Source organism: Xiphophorus hellerii, chromosome 20 (assembly GCF_003331165.1).
Source record: "Xiphophorus hellerii strain 12219 chromosome 20, Xiphophorus_hellerii-4.1, whole genome shotgun sequence".
In the NCBI taxonomy this organism is placed as follows: domain Eukaryota; kingdom Metazoa; phylum Chordata; class Actinopteri; order Cyprinodontiformes; family Poeciliidae; genus Xiphophorus; species Xiphophorus hellerii.
This window is the reverse complement of record NC_045691.1, coordinates 7064950-7081444: the sequence shown is the minus strand read 5'-3', so window position 1 is coordinate 7081444 and position 16495 is coordinate 7064950. Positions and strand designations below refer to the sequence as shown.

Below are 16495 nucleotides of genomic sequence, written 5' to 3'. Positions count from 1 at the left end.
CATACATCAATATCTAAGGAGATGACTTCATCTCTTCTATCTAAAATTTATGTAGATTTAATTTTGCAGTGTCAAATTAGTTCTTGTTCCAGATATTTTTTTCTACATCAGATGGCAGAATGCAAGTTATGAGTGCAGATCAGAATGTATATATGTACCATAATGAAATTCTTATCAAGAATATTGCTACCCAAATCAATCAGATGCATGTGTGTCAGAAAGAAGTGACAGCAGATTCTGCTAACAGATACAGAAAGAGGGGAATTCAAAAATATGCCAAGCACATTTTTTTGACCATTCATGCTCTGACACTCCATAGGAGACAGTAGCCTTCCATCATTTATAGAGCTATTTAACAATATAATACAACTGTTAAATGAAGCTGCATCTGACCTCCAACTTTATTAAATACACCTGTCCAATTCCTTATGCCGAAAATGAGAGAATCTGTCAGATTGCAGCAGGTCATTGCACCTAGATGTGTTGAAATGGTTCAAATGCATCGTTTGAACTTGCAGAAGTTCAAACGGTGCATGAGCATGACTTAGAAACACAGATTTAAATGATTTTGAACATTGCATGCTGGTTGGTGCAAGACTTGCTGTTCTGAGTGTTTCAGAAACTGCAGATCTGCTGGGGATTTTATGCACAGTTCTCTCTCTTACGGCTCATGCATTCATCCTGCCAGCAGATTAAGATGCTAGTAGTGTAATGGTGGGGAGAATATTTTCTTGGCCTGCTTTGGGCCCATTATTACCAGTTGAAAAGAGCATTGTTGAAAATTTATAGCCTGGTATGCCCATACATCTCGATTCAAATGGCCTCCTCAGTCACCAGATCTTAATCTAATAAAGTACCTTGGGATGGTTAAAACAGGACATTCACAACACGGATGAGCTTCTGACAAATCTTTTACAACTGGATCAGGCTGTCAAGGCAATTTGTTGCAACAAAATCTCTGAGGAATACCTTGTGGTATTGCTGAATCAACACCACAAGGAATTAACAGTTTTAAAATGGAGTCCAACATGGTACTAGCGAGGTGTACCTAATAAAGTGGCTTGTAAATTTAGATTAAAAACAGTGTCTGTAATATTAACGTGCCCTTGAAAAATGTCTCACAAGAAGACCAGTTGTATATCCAGCCTAACAGAGCCAATATTTACTCCGTAATTAAGAGATGATGATGGCATTTGCTTTTCCAGAAACAGTTCACTTGTTTTATAGCCTCTTCATGTTATAGCCAACCTGTTTGTCATGCTGTGAACAATCAACCATCTGGCTCTAAACCTGGGAGGTTTCCACGATGTGCTGGAGCCATAGCAGACAGGCATAAGCCAGAAATGAATTCTCACTAACAGTGTCTCAGAACTAAAGAAAATGTTCCGACTAAATATTTGGTAAAAATCATGCTGACTTCAAAGTGAAAGAGGCAGAATTCTTCTCAGGCATTTTCAAAAATGGTTTAAGGCTGTATTCTATATAAATCCTTAAAATATTTCAAACAATTTTTATTTATTAGACTTTAGAAAATGTTAAGATAATTAAGTAATATTAAGAATATTATTTTCACAGGTATGGTGAAAACTGCATAAAAACTTTAATAATAGACACATTACAGAACCTAGATCTCTGGCAGTAGAAGTTATAACTGTTTCAGCAGTTTTAATTATTTTTTGATAGATACTGGTGATAAATTTCTAAGAAAATATGAAAGGCTGAATATTAGAGAACACATTATATGTAAATTCAGACAACCAGGTTGCTGCTGCATCCCTTTATAGTTGACATTTTTAGTAGTTCCCTCTCACACACACTTTCCAAACTCAGACAGCTTATTCTCTCCATGCAGATTTACTGCCAGGCCAGATCATCACTTTGGATAAAGTCAGTCTATTTTCCTTCCAGAATAATGGCTTTGGTTTTAAGTGTGCTCCCTGCCTCCTTTTTCCTGTTCCCTGATGAATCATCCCATGTGGGCGGTGTTTATGTCCTCTGTTTGTCTCCATGTCTTGGCTTTATGAACCAACTGCGCAGGGTTACTTTGGTAACAAAGTTCAAACCACTCATGGCACTAAAGAGCTTCTGAGAACAAATGCAGCACTTTACAAAAACAATACCAGAGAGATGAGAGTCTGCAGCCAGAAACCAACAGAGCAAGAATTTCAATGCAGGAAGGAAGAACTGCCGTGTCATTTCTCGACAACAAAAACAGGAAAAACTAAAAAAAACATTTCCATTGCATTTTAGATAGATAGATAGATAGATAGATAGATAGATAGATAGATAGATAGATAGATAGATAGATAGATAGATAGATAGATAGATAGATAGATAGATAGATAGATAGATAGATAGATAGATAGATAGATAGATAGATAGATAGATAGAATTTATTGTCATTGAACAGGTTTCAACGAAATTTCTGTTGCAGCTCCCGTGCAAAAAGTCACATATATACAATAAAAATAAACAAACACACAATAATAATAATAACAATATATACAACTAAAATTAACTAAAGGCACTCAACCACACCAAAGAAGTAGCAGCAGGTCCAATTATGGCAAAATGCAGATGATGTGACAGTGCAAAGTGCAGAACAATATGGCTGTGTGGGGATGGGGGATATGTATGTGTGACTGCGAGGTTATGATATGTGTGGGAGGGGGGGGCGGCAGGGAGTAATTTTATTAAGCAACTTTATCACCTATAAGATTTTTGTAATTTTCTTCATATTTTCAGGCAAAACTTGGGAAGATAAAAGTCTCTGCTATTTTTTTAAATGTATGAATATGATATTTAGTTGCAATACAGTATAAGCAAATGAGATACATTGTGTTAATTAGGGAAACTTGGCAAGATTTAGCTGCACCTGTGTACAGAACCTTCTCAGTCATTAAAATAAATTATGGTTAACAGAGCAAACTGTTTATTTTCTAAAACTCAATAAGAGCTGTTGACATTTCATGGTCTACAACTTCCATATTCCAGAGAAAAGTGTCTGAGACATTATAGCGATGAGCACAGCTTTCCTGTAAAAAACCCCAACTCATTTTAGGTGTAGTTTCTCAACTATATAACATGTTAAGATAGTTCTTTTTTTTCTGGCAATTTTGAATCTAACGTATTTAATCAAAATAAAATGTACCCTTCCAAAACCAAACCAAATCCATGTTCATGTCCCTCCTGCGACATCACAGAGGAACCAGCTGGGCTTTTTTTTTTAAAGAGGAAAGGGATCAAATATAAGTTATACAGTACAGACCAAAAGTTTGGACACAACTGTGTGTCCAAACTTTTGGTCTGTACTCAATACAGACCAAAGGTTTGGACACACCTTCTCATTGAATTCAATGATAATGTCACTGTGACTACACTGTGACGGTGTATTATAATAACTTCAGAGTCAGAGGAAGTTTGAAACATTTAATGAATAAAGTGTGAGCATCACACTAAAGCACACCCAAACAGCTGCGGCTGTCAGTGCATCATTAAAGATCATGTTTATGATTCACCAGAGGCTGTGGCTCTTTTTGTTTGTGCCTCGGAACATAAATTGGTTAAAACTGTAAATTAATATGTTGAATGAAGGATTTACTTTCGCTTTTGCCAAAGACAGCTACAAATAATGCTGATGACTTGAATAGAAAGTGAAAGATGAACAGAAAGTTTTCCGAAAGACTATTTTGAAACTGATACAACTGAATCATAATGTTGTAAAGAGATTAATAAAACAAAACTTTTCCTCCACGTCACTCCATCCTGAAGATTGTGGTAAATGAAAAAATATTACCTTATTACAAGAGCCTTTTCCTGGGGTAATTTTTAGTTTCTTTTAACCCCAGGAAATTCAAGAAAAATGCACAGGGGGAAAACTACCCAATTACTGAAAGCGGTTCATAAAGTGGAAACTCTTTATGAACCACGGGCACATTAGGGTGTTTCCACTTCCTCCTGCCTTAATAACAGTTTTTTTTAACTACAGCATGACCAAATTATAAGTCAAGTATTATGATACTCAAACTTTTGGTGCAAGCTCTGAGGTGAAATACTGGAAAACATTCAAATCAGGAAGAATATGTCTATTTTGGCACAGTTTGGAGAGTTTTCATATTTTAGAGATGATGATGGTGTGCAGACCACAGCAGCTGTGGGAGTCCTTCTAAAGTAGGGCACAGTTTCTTTTCCAGTTGCTTTCTTGAATCCCTTTTTATTCATCTACGATCTGGGGCTCTGCAATTATTTTTGTCACTGCTGTGGATCAGAAGGGGGTTGTTCACAAACTGGAAAGTTAGTGGTTCTGTCAACAGAAGACACCAATTTGCCTTGTCCAAGTGCTAAGATAATATAATGAACACAAAATAAACCCTCAACTACCACTAGAAAAAAAAAACAGCACAGTTTATTTAGATTTTTCTTTTAAGGGTCTGAAATGTTCCCTATTGCAGCCTCCGTCTAGTAGGTGTGTGTAAAGTACACTCTTACTGATTCTTTGAAAATTAACTGGGTAATTGTCAGCCAGGTGCTGCTAATCAAAGGCACTCAGTCAAGTAATTAGCAGTAAGTGTGAGCACATCTATAAGGCAGAAGCCTGTGTAGTTTGCTGATAAGGAGTACTTAAGTTTCTGTTTACAAAATGGCAGAAAGGGAAGACACCAGCAATGATATGAGAAATGAAATTGTTGCTATCAATGTGAAAAAGGCTATAAGGCTGTCTAAAAATGACTGCCTTATGCACAGGGCAGTGCATACCCACCAAAATGCCCTTGAGGCCAATCAATATCAAGTGTTTATGAAGTCTGATTATCTTATTTTTATTTTCACTATACAGGACCTATTTTGTTTTGTAGCTGATTTGATCTGGGTTTCAAACTTCTTCAACAAAAAGTTAAAGAAATCCTGGAAATCTCTAAAATGGTTTCAAAACTATTCCAGCAAAACTTTAATGTAATTTTCTTCCTCAATTTCTCACAATAAATTAAAAGAGATAAACTTCCTAAAATGGTAGATCTGTCAATATTTTTTACTCTTTTTTTTCTACTCATGAAAAGCCTAGAATAAACACAGGAAAAAAAGATCAATCTTGTTTGCATTAGTTGAAACTAAGGTCGCAACCCCGACCAGATCAACAGGAAAACTTCACAAATCAAAACCAGAAAGACTTGAAAACACTACAACACTCATGAGTAACTGGAATTTGTCTATACCTGCTGTGAGTCTCCTTCCGTATAAGGCAGTTTGGTGGACACATGAAACATAATCTCCTTATTATGGAAATTTGTGTAAACTGATTCCATCCCCGTCTGCCCGTGAGTGACATCAAGTCCACCTCGAAAACTGGAGAAGCAAAAGAGAAGTATGGGAATCAAACATAATAGAGAAAAAGATGGAGGAGGAAGAACATTTGGAGTAAAAGGATAAAAATGAGGGGACAGAAGATGCTGACAGTAGAATGTAATTTTATCATAGCTCTTGATCTATGATGATCACTCAATTAATGAAGGGAACTCCATCTTCCTACTTAGCTTACAATCTCGGCAACTCAATCTTTTTTGATTTTTTTTCTCTAGTTCTTGAAAGAAATATTTGATAAGCCACTGAATGACTGATAGTCCCCCTTTTACAGACATGAGGTAGAGTACTCTACTAAAAATTTAAAGTGTTTAAAGAAATTAACTGAAAAATGTCAAACCCTTTAAAGTCATGAAGCTCAATCTTTGTCCCCAAAAACTCCAGAAACTCAATGAAGGCTGGACTTTCTTCCATGTTCCCAAACAACTCCTCCTCTGATGTCTGCAAACAGCAGGCAGAAAACATTTTCCAGGAGTGTGACATGTGAGTCTGAAAGCAAAGATTAGCTGAAGTATCTCTGAAATGCACTCACCTGGCCAAACCTTTGATAAATTACTCCAAATTTGAAGTTGTTGCTGATTACATGCTCATCAAATGTGACAATGAGTCTTGAAGCCTGGGGATGAAAAAATGGGGAGTTCTTCATGTCACGTCATGATGATTACGAGTTGATGGATGACATGGAAAAGGAGGAAAAAATACAGCTACCTTTGGATAGAGGACAGGGTAAAACCTATCCACATTTACCTCTTCACAAACAAGCTGTAAAATAATAGAAACAACAATGTGCTTCATCCATTTTGAATACAACGTAATTACTAATTCAGTATGATTGTGATTACCTACCTTTGCCATCTGAACCACATTGGGAAACTCAGTAAGGCAGGAAATGGGGATCACATCATGATAGGTTTTGTATTTTGTGCTGAAAGGTAAATAGCAGTGCAGGAGTTTAGGAAAATGGAAGGAGTTAAACAAACTCCTTATGGGTGAAAAGAAATGTTCACCCATAAAAAGTCACCAAGAAATTATTACATGCAAATGTCAAGACATCAGGTGAGAAGCTTTAAGGTCAACACTTTGTAAAATGCGGTTAGTTTCCCCTTTATTAGCAGTTGTAACAAATTAAAATATAACTCTTACATCAGTAGAAAAAAAAGAAAAAGAAAATTCAAAATGCTGAAGGCAGTAACAAACAATATTTTTTTCTTTTTAAAAGTAAACATGCAACACCTTGAGCGCTAATTACCCTGAAAAAATATAGTTGAGACTCATTAAATCCATCTCAAGAACAGCAATTTTCTTGCTTAGCAAGTATAATTATGAACGCTGCTAAGCCTGACTCAATCTGCAAAAATAAGTATAATAATAATTTAGAAACAGTATTACAGGAGCAATAGCTAACTTTTGTATGTTTTTTTTTTAAAAAAAAAACAATCTCTCTGTCTCTCTCTGACAGTAAAATATGAGACAGATAATCTGTAAAAAAACCCCCAAAAAACAGGGTTCTTTGTCTCGTCCCAGCACTGCTATTGCCATCTGCTGAAATACACAGCTCTTTGTCAGAAACAACCAATCAGAGATACTGTAGCACTGTCAACCATGCTCGTGTACATGCAGCTCACACCCTTCCCTCGGTCAGCGTGTACCGTCATTCAAGCTCAAGATAAACCCTTTTTTATCAGCTCTCATCATTTAAACAAGGTTACTTGAATTATTATATAATCAGCCAGTGGACATATTGTTGAAGAACAACATTATTGAGCATTTTCAGTAAAATAGAAATACAATGAGTTACTCTGCTGGTCTTTCAGGTCTGTTAAATATGATCATTTTCCACTGGCTGTGATCACAGACAGTTGAAGGGGTGATGGTGGGTGGTGTTCACCTACCAGAAAACAGGACGAAGTGAAAAACATTGTGGGCTGTGTTACTGCTACCACACCGAACAGTCATCCACTCTGAAGATCCATTAACAAGCAAGGAGCGCTGCTATTAAAATCTTAAGAGGAATCTCTTGGGTGCTAAATTTAATTCACAGGTTACACTGCACACTGAGTGCTGCCTCTCACCCGCTCCTCTCTCTCAGTAAGTGTGATGGAGTGGAGGATTTTAGTGAATAAACATGACTTTGGGCAATAGTGGATGGAAGGCCTTACACTTTTTCAGCAGAGGTGAATGCTGGGTTGATTGCTGGATATTTTGTCACCACTCTTAAAAAAAGCAAGCAGCAAATTACCCCTACTTCTCTCTTGTTGATTCAGTTTTGTTGTGTGTTTGAGAGGACCCTCAAAGAAGAAAAAAAAAACCCCATTCCAACACTACATTCTGCATGTAAAAAGAAGAACAAGTACAGGGCAAAATGTTTAAAAACTTGGAGAGGATACAGAAAAGAAGGGTGCTGTTATTGTGATGAACAGAGGGAAGACAAAAAAAACATTAATAGGAGACAAAACGAGTCAGAGTTAGAGGGAAATAATGGAACATAATGGTACCGTAGCATCAAGCGCAGATGCTCTTGATCCCCAATGACTTCATACTTCATTGAGAAGACCAAGTGGCTGAGGGCAGCATCCATAGTGTAGTAATTAAAGTGTTCCTGGGGGCAGATAAGTGAAGGAAATGTTACTATGACGTAATTCCACAAAGAACTGACAGTGGGTGACACAATAATAACAAGATACTGCTGTGATAAATTCACAATTAGGAATGGAGCCGAGAGTAACAATCCAATTATCACTGTACAAAAACTCTTATTGAACAGTCTACTGAACACTAAGACAATCTTAGTATAGCTGCACAAAAACTTGAGCATATTTTAGATAAACATATGATGGGATTTTACAACATGCTCTTTTCAAACTTTCCACTTTTGAAACAGGCTTTGTAGAGAAGAAATGATTTCCCTATTTGTTTCATTTACTTGCTTTTTTATATAAAAAGTCCCTTGAAAAAAACTAAACATTTGTTTATATGAAAAAAATGTTTTTTTTACATATTTGTTAAAGCTATCATTACTTTCTGACAGTATAATATGAGACAGATTGTGGAAAAATCAAGCTCTTCTTCCTCCTCTTTGTGGTTCTATTGCCATCTGCAGAAATACACTGTTCTGTCAGAATCAACTAATCCGAGCCAGCAGGAGGTTCTTAGAGCTGTCAATCATTCTTGTGTACATGCCGCTCATGTCCTCCCTCTTGCTCTCTGTTGTGCTACCGTTCCTTTTCCACAGTGGTGCCTACCATGCATTCACCGGCTTGTAAGCCACCAATGATGGGGGATAAACAGTTTTCCTGTAACATCGAGTTGTTTCTCCACCCTTAGCACACCTGCAGCAAATCACAATCTTGAGCAGCGTGTACATGAGGCTCACTTGACACCGCTTAGACCCCGTTCCTAGCTCTGATTGGTTGTTTCTGATCTAGCGGTGTATTTCTGCAGATAGCATCAGGAGAAGGTGAAGGAGGGTGATTTTCTCACAAATTATCTCTCATACTGTCATAACTTAGTGGACACTTCTAACAAATATGTAGAATGAATATTTTTATAAAAGTTACATATTGGAGCTTTAACCAACACATTGCCACAGTTTTATTTCAGTGAAAAGTATATAGAGAACCACCATTCTCACCTTGCCCATGAAGTTCTTCCTGTAGATCTTGGCAGTGCTGTTTGTTTCAAGTTTAATGTGGGAGGCTGGACAGGGAGGGTGATCGGCCTCTGGTGGGTCTTTGGGCTCATGATTGGTTCCTTCAATCCAGTAGCCTCCAAACTGGGGCAGCAGGATGAGGGGAAAAGGGGCTACTGCGACCCAGAACCTGAGGGCGAAGGAGAAAACAAAAGATAACGCAGCTCTTTTGAGGTTTCAAGTTGAATTATTTAATCAAAACCCATGCACTCATGTATAGAGGGTAAATTATATGCAGTCATAGATATGAATAGAAATGTACCTCATGAACACTCGGATAAGGAATGTAGTCCTCTTCTGTCTGTGGGAAGAAAAACAAACCACATAAGCCACCTATTTTTAATCAAGAACAAAGTAGATGCTGTGGTACAATATTCAATATATTCTACCCATTCCCCCACACAACTCTGCAAGGACAAGTGGGTATAGGCAGTGGATGGATTAGTCACTGAAAGTACAAACAAAGCTTCTAAATTTTGATTTGACTGCATGATTTCACAAAATGCCAAGATCTTCCTTTAAAATTTTACTGATGAAGAGATTGCCAATTCTGCTTCATGTGTACATAAGGTGATAAGAACACAAGAAATAAAAGAATGAAGCTGGACAGTTAGCATTAGCAAGCATAACCTAAGTAGCCGCCTTGAAAGTGGGAATTTCAGTTTAAGAAGCAAATAACATAAATCCATAAAGGTACTCATGTGCCTGTCACAATAAGCAATAATTCAATTATTCAATTGATCACATTATAACTTAAAACAAGCTCAAAAAATTTCCAAATTTTTAATTTCCCTCTCTTTGTTCCAAAAACCAGATGACAAAAATCTTCAGTCTGGTGTTTTTTTGAAGGACAATTTTGTATACAAAAAGATTTCATAATTCATTGTATTAGTTGTTTCTGTTTTGTTTTTTCCTTTTTTATTTTAATTTAAAATGTGTTCCGGTGTTACATGTTCATTAGGATTTAAAGTTTATTGACCTTGGAGAATGTGTTCTTGCATTATTATATCATTACTATTATATTATTTATGTTTATTGCAATAATGTCTGGGGAATTTATCGTCCACCAACATTTGTTTTTGTAACAGGCCGAGGTTCACCAAAGCCTCGTGCATTATGTGATGCCATCATAGGCATAGGCATAATTTTTGGGAGATTCCCTCTCACATTACATCTTATGGCAAAATCATAAAATGTGCTACGACATGTTGCTCTGCACACTTCCAACCAAATCTAACAGGAATAGTTAGATTTTACAGAAAAGTCCAGCTAAAAGCTAATCTAATCTACAAAAATTTGCCCTACTGATGTTAGGTTTGGGATTCTCTTTTGATCTTGGGAGAGATTTGGTAGAAGTTTGAATCCTGTATTTTGTAACCTCTAGTGACAGGGTGCTAAAACCTTTCCATGTGAGAAAAGGCCAAGAGCCTCTCAGGGAGAAAAGTAAGATAATATTCCAGCAGAGTGTGTGCACTAGAGGTTTAATTTCTTTTACTTTGCAGGTAATGCATGAAGTGCTAAGACCATTTTCTCTCCCTTTGGCTTGTGGAGATTGCTCTCACTTTGTGTAGTATTAATTTAATTGGACTCTACAAACATTGACATGCTGCAGTTTCTCTTCATGCAGTGTTTCCCCTTCTCAAAAGAAGGCTTTTACACAGTCCTACCAAAGCAGAAATACTCAATTTAAAGCTGCAAGCCTGTATGCAGGCAAAAATTAGAACTTCACAAAGAAAAGTGAAAGTCATCGTTTCTTACACAAAATCTAACCTTTCTTGTTGCACAAACATTGGCTATACTGAGAGAAGTTGAAGACGAAGTAGGAGTTTTAAGATCCGTCTTTGGTGAGGATTGCATAATTACAGTCATAGTGGACAACATTGGGGCTCAAAACTGCTTATGATGCAAATTTAATATACTTTATGAGTCTTGTGTTGTCTGCAATGTAGTTTCACAATATTGGACAGAATTTGACCTCAACCAGCAGGCAAAGCAAAATCATAACCTAGTTTGACAAAGACATTAAATATCTAGTTTGGTCTTGGATGTTGTAGCTGCTATAAGCTCTCCAGAACTAATTTAGACAAATCTGACTCCTATAGAGCATAATATTTAATAACAATAATATACACAATAAAAAAATAGACTAGATAGTTTCTTCAAAAACTGATCTAAGTTTATATTCAAAGTGTAAAACATGGCCGTTGTGTATGTATTTCTCCCAATTCCATTCGTGCATATTCTACAGAGCTAATCCTCACCGCAGCCCATTCGTGCCAGATTGTGGTTGGTTCCTTAGAACAGAACAACTCAAGCTTCCAATCGTGTTTTAGAATACCTACCAAGAAACTCTAAGCTGTCCCAGCATCTTATCAGGGTCAGTTGTAATACGATGTTCATACATGACAAGTGATCACAAGCTGGATTTAATAGTTGCAGATTTGTTGTGTTTCCTTTTGCTGTTCAGCTAAATTTACCAGAACAAAAACTGAAAAGTATTTTTCTTTTATTTCTAAATCCCATTTTAGCCAAATCCTTCATAAGTTACTGAACATTTGGTCTTTCTGACGTGACCCCAGACCTCTTGCTGAGTCCAGACTTCAGCAAGGACTTCATCAGCCAGTCTAGATAATAAGGCAGCAGAAAATTTTGCTGCCCCTGTCGCTCCTTAGCTCATAACTCAGTCGGGAAGCGCCCTAAAGCCTGCCTGACAGCTGATAAGAAAAGGTTTTATAACACTGCCATTCCTGATGCTTTACCAGACTGTGCACTACGAGGAGATTTGTGAATTTGTGACTCACTTTGAGGGGAGGAGGGAAGGGGCATCTTTGCTCATCCATTCTGTACCCCTGTTGAGAGAAAGGAGAAAAAAAGAGAATGTAGTGATGGAAAAGGTCCAATATCTCTGAAAGGTGTTCACACAGCCGTAGACACAAAAAAATAAATCATGAGGGTACAACTGATTCTCAGCAGCAAATAAATTTATTGTGTGGCAGTGTACTTCATGATCCTTGTTAAAATAGCTCAAGTTCAAAGATGCAAGCTCAAAAGCCAGATGTGGAAGTGGAAGAGGAAGTGAAAAAGAGTGACATCTTACAAGCTATAATGGGTAAAAAAGATAAGTAGGGGATGTTCATGAGAACAGCCGTAATGCAGATACCATTATCTCTAATTTTTTACAATGATTCCATCGACATCACACTCTGCTCAGTTTATAAGTGCTGACAGTTTCCCGTGTGCACAGAAAGATAAATGATGGATGAAATGATCTCTGTAGCCATTTTTTTTTTTGGTTTCTGCTGAATAGCCTCCAGCAGGGTTTGAAATGTACCAAATTTAGCAAGGATGTGTACGCAGCAAGGTTATAAATGTATCAAATGCACCGAATGTATCAAATTAAGCATATTTGTATCATGCACAGTGTGTGAATGAGTATGTGAATGGAAATGACTTCATGGTAAGTGTCTTTGAGTGTTCCAATGAAGTGCTATATATAAGTCTGACGTAATTTCATTTCAAATTTGGACTATGGAAAGTAAAAAAGCTGAAATGTGAACATAGTACTTATAATATAAAAAAAACCCCAAAAAACTTTTGATCATTTGTGAAAGCAAATTAGGGCGTCCAAAAATAAGATTTAAAATCAATAGCCAGTTGTTCTTTATTGAGGCACTACATACCCAACAAAATACAACTGCTTTAGTCTCTGCTGGATTACTAAAAGTCCAAAAAATGTTTACACAGACTAGATAGTCACAGTTGAAAGAAAACAGGTGAATTATGCAATACTATAGCTCAAAGGAAAGCCACATGAATGCCTGTGAAGTCAAAGATGTCGTCTGATCAAACACCAACTGTAGCTCTCCCTTCAATATCAAATATATTTCAGACACGTCTGTGTTGCTGCTGCACTGACAAGACAAACTAGATGCATAAGAATCCACCTCAGCAAAATGAAAATCGTTACATTTCACACATCTGATGACACAGACAAAACTACCCATCTGTGAAGAGAAAACACAAAGGAGGCTCTGTTGAGCACATTCAGAAGCAGAAGGTTTCTGTAGACAGCCTGAAGCTGCCGATATAACAGACAGATGCAAGGACAAATACATACAAGAGCTGAACTCACTGGGCTGCAGGGCGAAGTAATGTAGCGGAAAGCGAAAGAAAAAAAGGGGGGGCAGAATACTGAATTAGCAGGAAAAAGTATGTCTGAAGTGAGTGAAATTCTTAGTTTGCCGTTTGATTAAAGCTTGTGAGAAGGGAAGCATACAGTTTAATAGGTGAGCCAGGAGACCTGTTACTGTACCTGCATCCGCTCGATCATGGCAAATAGGTCTGAGGTCTGGGGGAGAGAGTTGACACCAAAAAGGCACATGGGTTTTACATTCTGTAGAGATGTTGCCATACCTTCCAGACTCATCTTACATTTCTCTGCTTAATGAATAGCCTGATGGTACATTTCCAACAGATGAAGAATGGAAAGTTTCATCACCTCAAATTAAATTTGTGCTCTCTCTGCACTCCCTGCCCCACTTGACACAGCTCTCTACATTCACTGCCAGCATAACCCTTGAAATTGCTCCTCTACGCTTTAAGACAAACACGCTGTAAACAAGCAACTCTCGGGGAGAGGAAAATGAGCCTCAAAGCACCAGGGTGCTTCTCTGTGTCGCTAAAGCCAACTGCTCCTCTGACTGTTTGCAACTGCCAAATTAACAAATTAGTTGCTGCACATCCTGGTTCTGCCATCTGAAGAACAAAGTCACATTAATGTGCGACTGAGACACACTCCGTGCTGCTTATCATGTAGCAAACAGAAAGGAAGCAAAAATTACCTGACACTGAAAATTAAGTTTATTTTCAGTCATGACATAATTCGTATTTAAGCTAACATGTCCACTTAGAGAGCTGATTCTACTCATAAGATGGAAAGATTTCAATCCAGCTAAAGAGTTTTAATTACACCTCAACCCTTCACTGTTACAGATCTTATATGTTTTGCTCTGTGTTTTGTCCAATTAGCTGAGGCACTGGTGGAAGCCTGAGTCAAAGAAAATACCCTGAGGCATGAACCTTTCATCTGCAGAGTCCACATTAAAGGCTTGTAGCAGTTCCAACCTGTGCAGAAGGAGCATTGCAAAGAGCACTCGCAGTAAAGGCTGCACTGTCAGTTCACCATGTAACACAACTGGACTGCAGTGGCAAGCTGACGTTTCCACATGACAGCTTAAATTTACTGAGGGGAGCTGCAGGCCCTCCAAAACACATATGCACACGGAGGCATTGGGGAGAACGTCCATCTTTTTACATGAACATGTACTGAAATGTACTCTTCTGACTCATGCACGCACCTGTCACCGCCTGCAACCAGGAATGCATCCGCTCATCCGATTCTGACCTCATAAAGCCAAAGGTGCAGCCTCAAACTATTGTTGCATGTAAAAATAAACTCCGCCATATGATGTGCAAGGAGACCCTGCTTCCCGCATGACAAACACAGGTATCAACAAATATTCTCTTTCGCTCTGCCAAGAGTATTAGTAAACTACTCTGACTCCACAGTAAAGTGATTAGAGTTGATCTCTCTACATAGCTGGTAAGCCAAACAATTCACTGGTGCAGAGTGCAGCAACTCTGAAGTTAAATGCCCCTCAGAAGTATGCATAATTTGTTACAGGTTTCCCTCAGAGCAATCCATGTACAAATGTAAAGAAATTAAATTAAGAGTCTTTCATCTGGTAAAAATACAAGACAAACCAATCTACTACTTCATTTTTGTCAGAAAAAAAAGTGAAACTGAAATTAAGTTCGAATGTTACGATATCTACAGAGAAAAAACTCTAAATTTTACAAGCAAATGTTTACATTACTCACATCACTGAGGCATCGTCTCTTGAGAAAAGGCTTACTATAGGGACTGTTCAGAAGTCCCTCCAATACGGCACCCTTTCCTATCCTGAGCTCAGTCATCATTCCACAAGTACAGATGCAGGCGAGGTGACAAGAGTGCGGGTGTTAATGCCACCGTCAGCCAAATGGAAAAAAGGCAAGATTGACAGTGACACTTGACACTGACGGTCTCTTGGCAAGTAAACTAGGAGAGAAAACTCGATCGCTGTCCATCAGAAACCATACATATATGTTTGAGTCAAGAGCTTGTGCTGTAATGTGAGAATATTATTTCTCCTTCCTTCCTCTTTTCAAATAACCCCGGTGCCACCGCCCTCCCAGTGAAACAGACACACAGCTGTTCTTTAGGAAGTAGGACAGAGGAGGAACAATGTTGCTCCCCTCCTTGTCTTCTCTGCAAATATCTTCTCTTTTTTTATGCAATCTCACACACAAACTTACATGTAAACTGTGAGAAACTTCTTAGTTCTCTTTTTCTTATATTACAAGATGTGACTTATTCTGTTCCTCTTTTCTTTCATTTCAGATTATTCAAGCCATCTCATTTGGAAATTTTTTTTGCTCAGAAAAAATGGCAATGCGGGTATACTGAAACACAACTAAAGAGATTAAAAAAACATTGAACACTCTATTGTACAGCATGGCATGTTTTATAAGTTGTTGAGATGAGGAATATATCAAGTATTTGTACAGTCCTGGTAAGGATTTAAATACTATATGGTTGAAGTACAACTTTCTATTTCTTGCAAGCCATTAGAAAATTTAAAAATGTTCTTACATAACATTTTTCTATAACTTAAAAGTAATACAGTGTAAGATAACATAGACAAGTTGAAGTTCAGGCACATTTAGACTGAAATTCCTCAACTAATTTTTTATATGTGCTAATCATGAAACATAAAATGCTAAAATTAATCTTACTATCTTACTGGTTTTCTTTTCAAACAAAACTTCTCCATTATTACTGCTAAAATAGCACAAAATATTTCAAGAAGAGTTCTTAATGCTATAGAGATAACTATTTGTTTTATTAATTTCCTCTATTATTTCCTGAACAGGTAGATGTCATCCTTACCCCCACTGGTTCTTCCAGGTAAAACACTATTATCTGCCAAGTATTTTTAAGAATGTGCTTTAAAGTCTTTGAGTTGAAACATTTATCTATTTGTGTGGATATGAAGTTTTTTGCTCCTTCATAGCATGTAACTTTTGAATGTACATCATTCACCCACATTTCTATGATATAAGGACATAATGATAATAAAGTATCTTATTTTCTCTTCATACTGGTTTTGGTGTTATATGTCCCCATCTGGCCATCTCTTTCTAGAATTATTACCATCTCACTCTTGCTACAGCTCTAAAATAAATATCTAATTTGCAGAATATTATGTCTTAAGTGCCATTCTGTTCTTTTTAAGTAATGTTGGGAGTCTGACAAGTTGAGTTTATGTGTTAATTATCCAGGGTTTCTTCTAAGCCTTCAGTGGGCTGTCTATTTTGCTGACAGACACACCAACCCACACATCTTTATGC

General features: G+C 37.4%; 1 protein-coding gene across 1 annotated transcript in view; it reads right to left on the bottom strand.

Annotated features, from left to right (window-relative positions):
* The window catches only part of LOC116710085 (rap1 GTPase-activating protein 1-like), a 28090-nt gene extending 12834 nt beyond the window's left edge, over positions 1 to 15256 (bottom strand). The window contains 12 exon segments of the mRNA XM_032548897.1: positions 5211 to 5340; positions 5696 to 5796; positions 5888 to 5971; positions 6064 to 6117; positions 6202 to 6280; positions 7851 to 7954; positions 8987 to 9157; positions 9159 to 9173; positions 9306 to 9344; positions 11845 to 11892; positions 13356 to 13391; positions 14924 to 15256. Of these exon segments, the coding sequence (XP_032404788.1) occupies positions 5211 to 5340; positions 5696 to 5796; positions 5888 to 5971; positions 6064 to 6117; positions 6202 to 6280; positions 7851 to 7954; positions 8987 to 9157; positions 9159 to 9173; positions 9306 to 9344; positions 11845 to 11892; positions 13356 to 13391; positions 14924 to 15022 (960 nt within the window). The 5' untranslated portion in view covers positions 15023 to 15256.
* Between the last annotated feature and the right edge of the window lie 1239 nt (positions 15257 to 16495).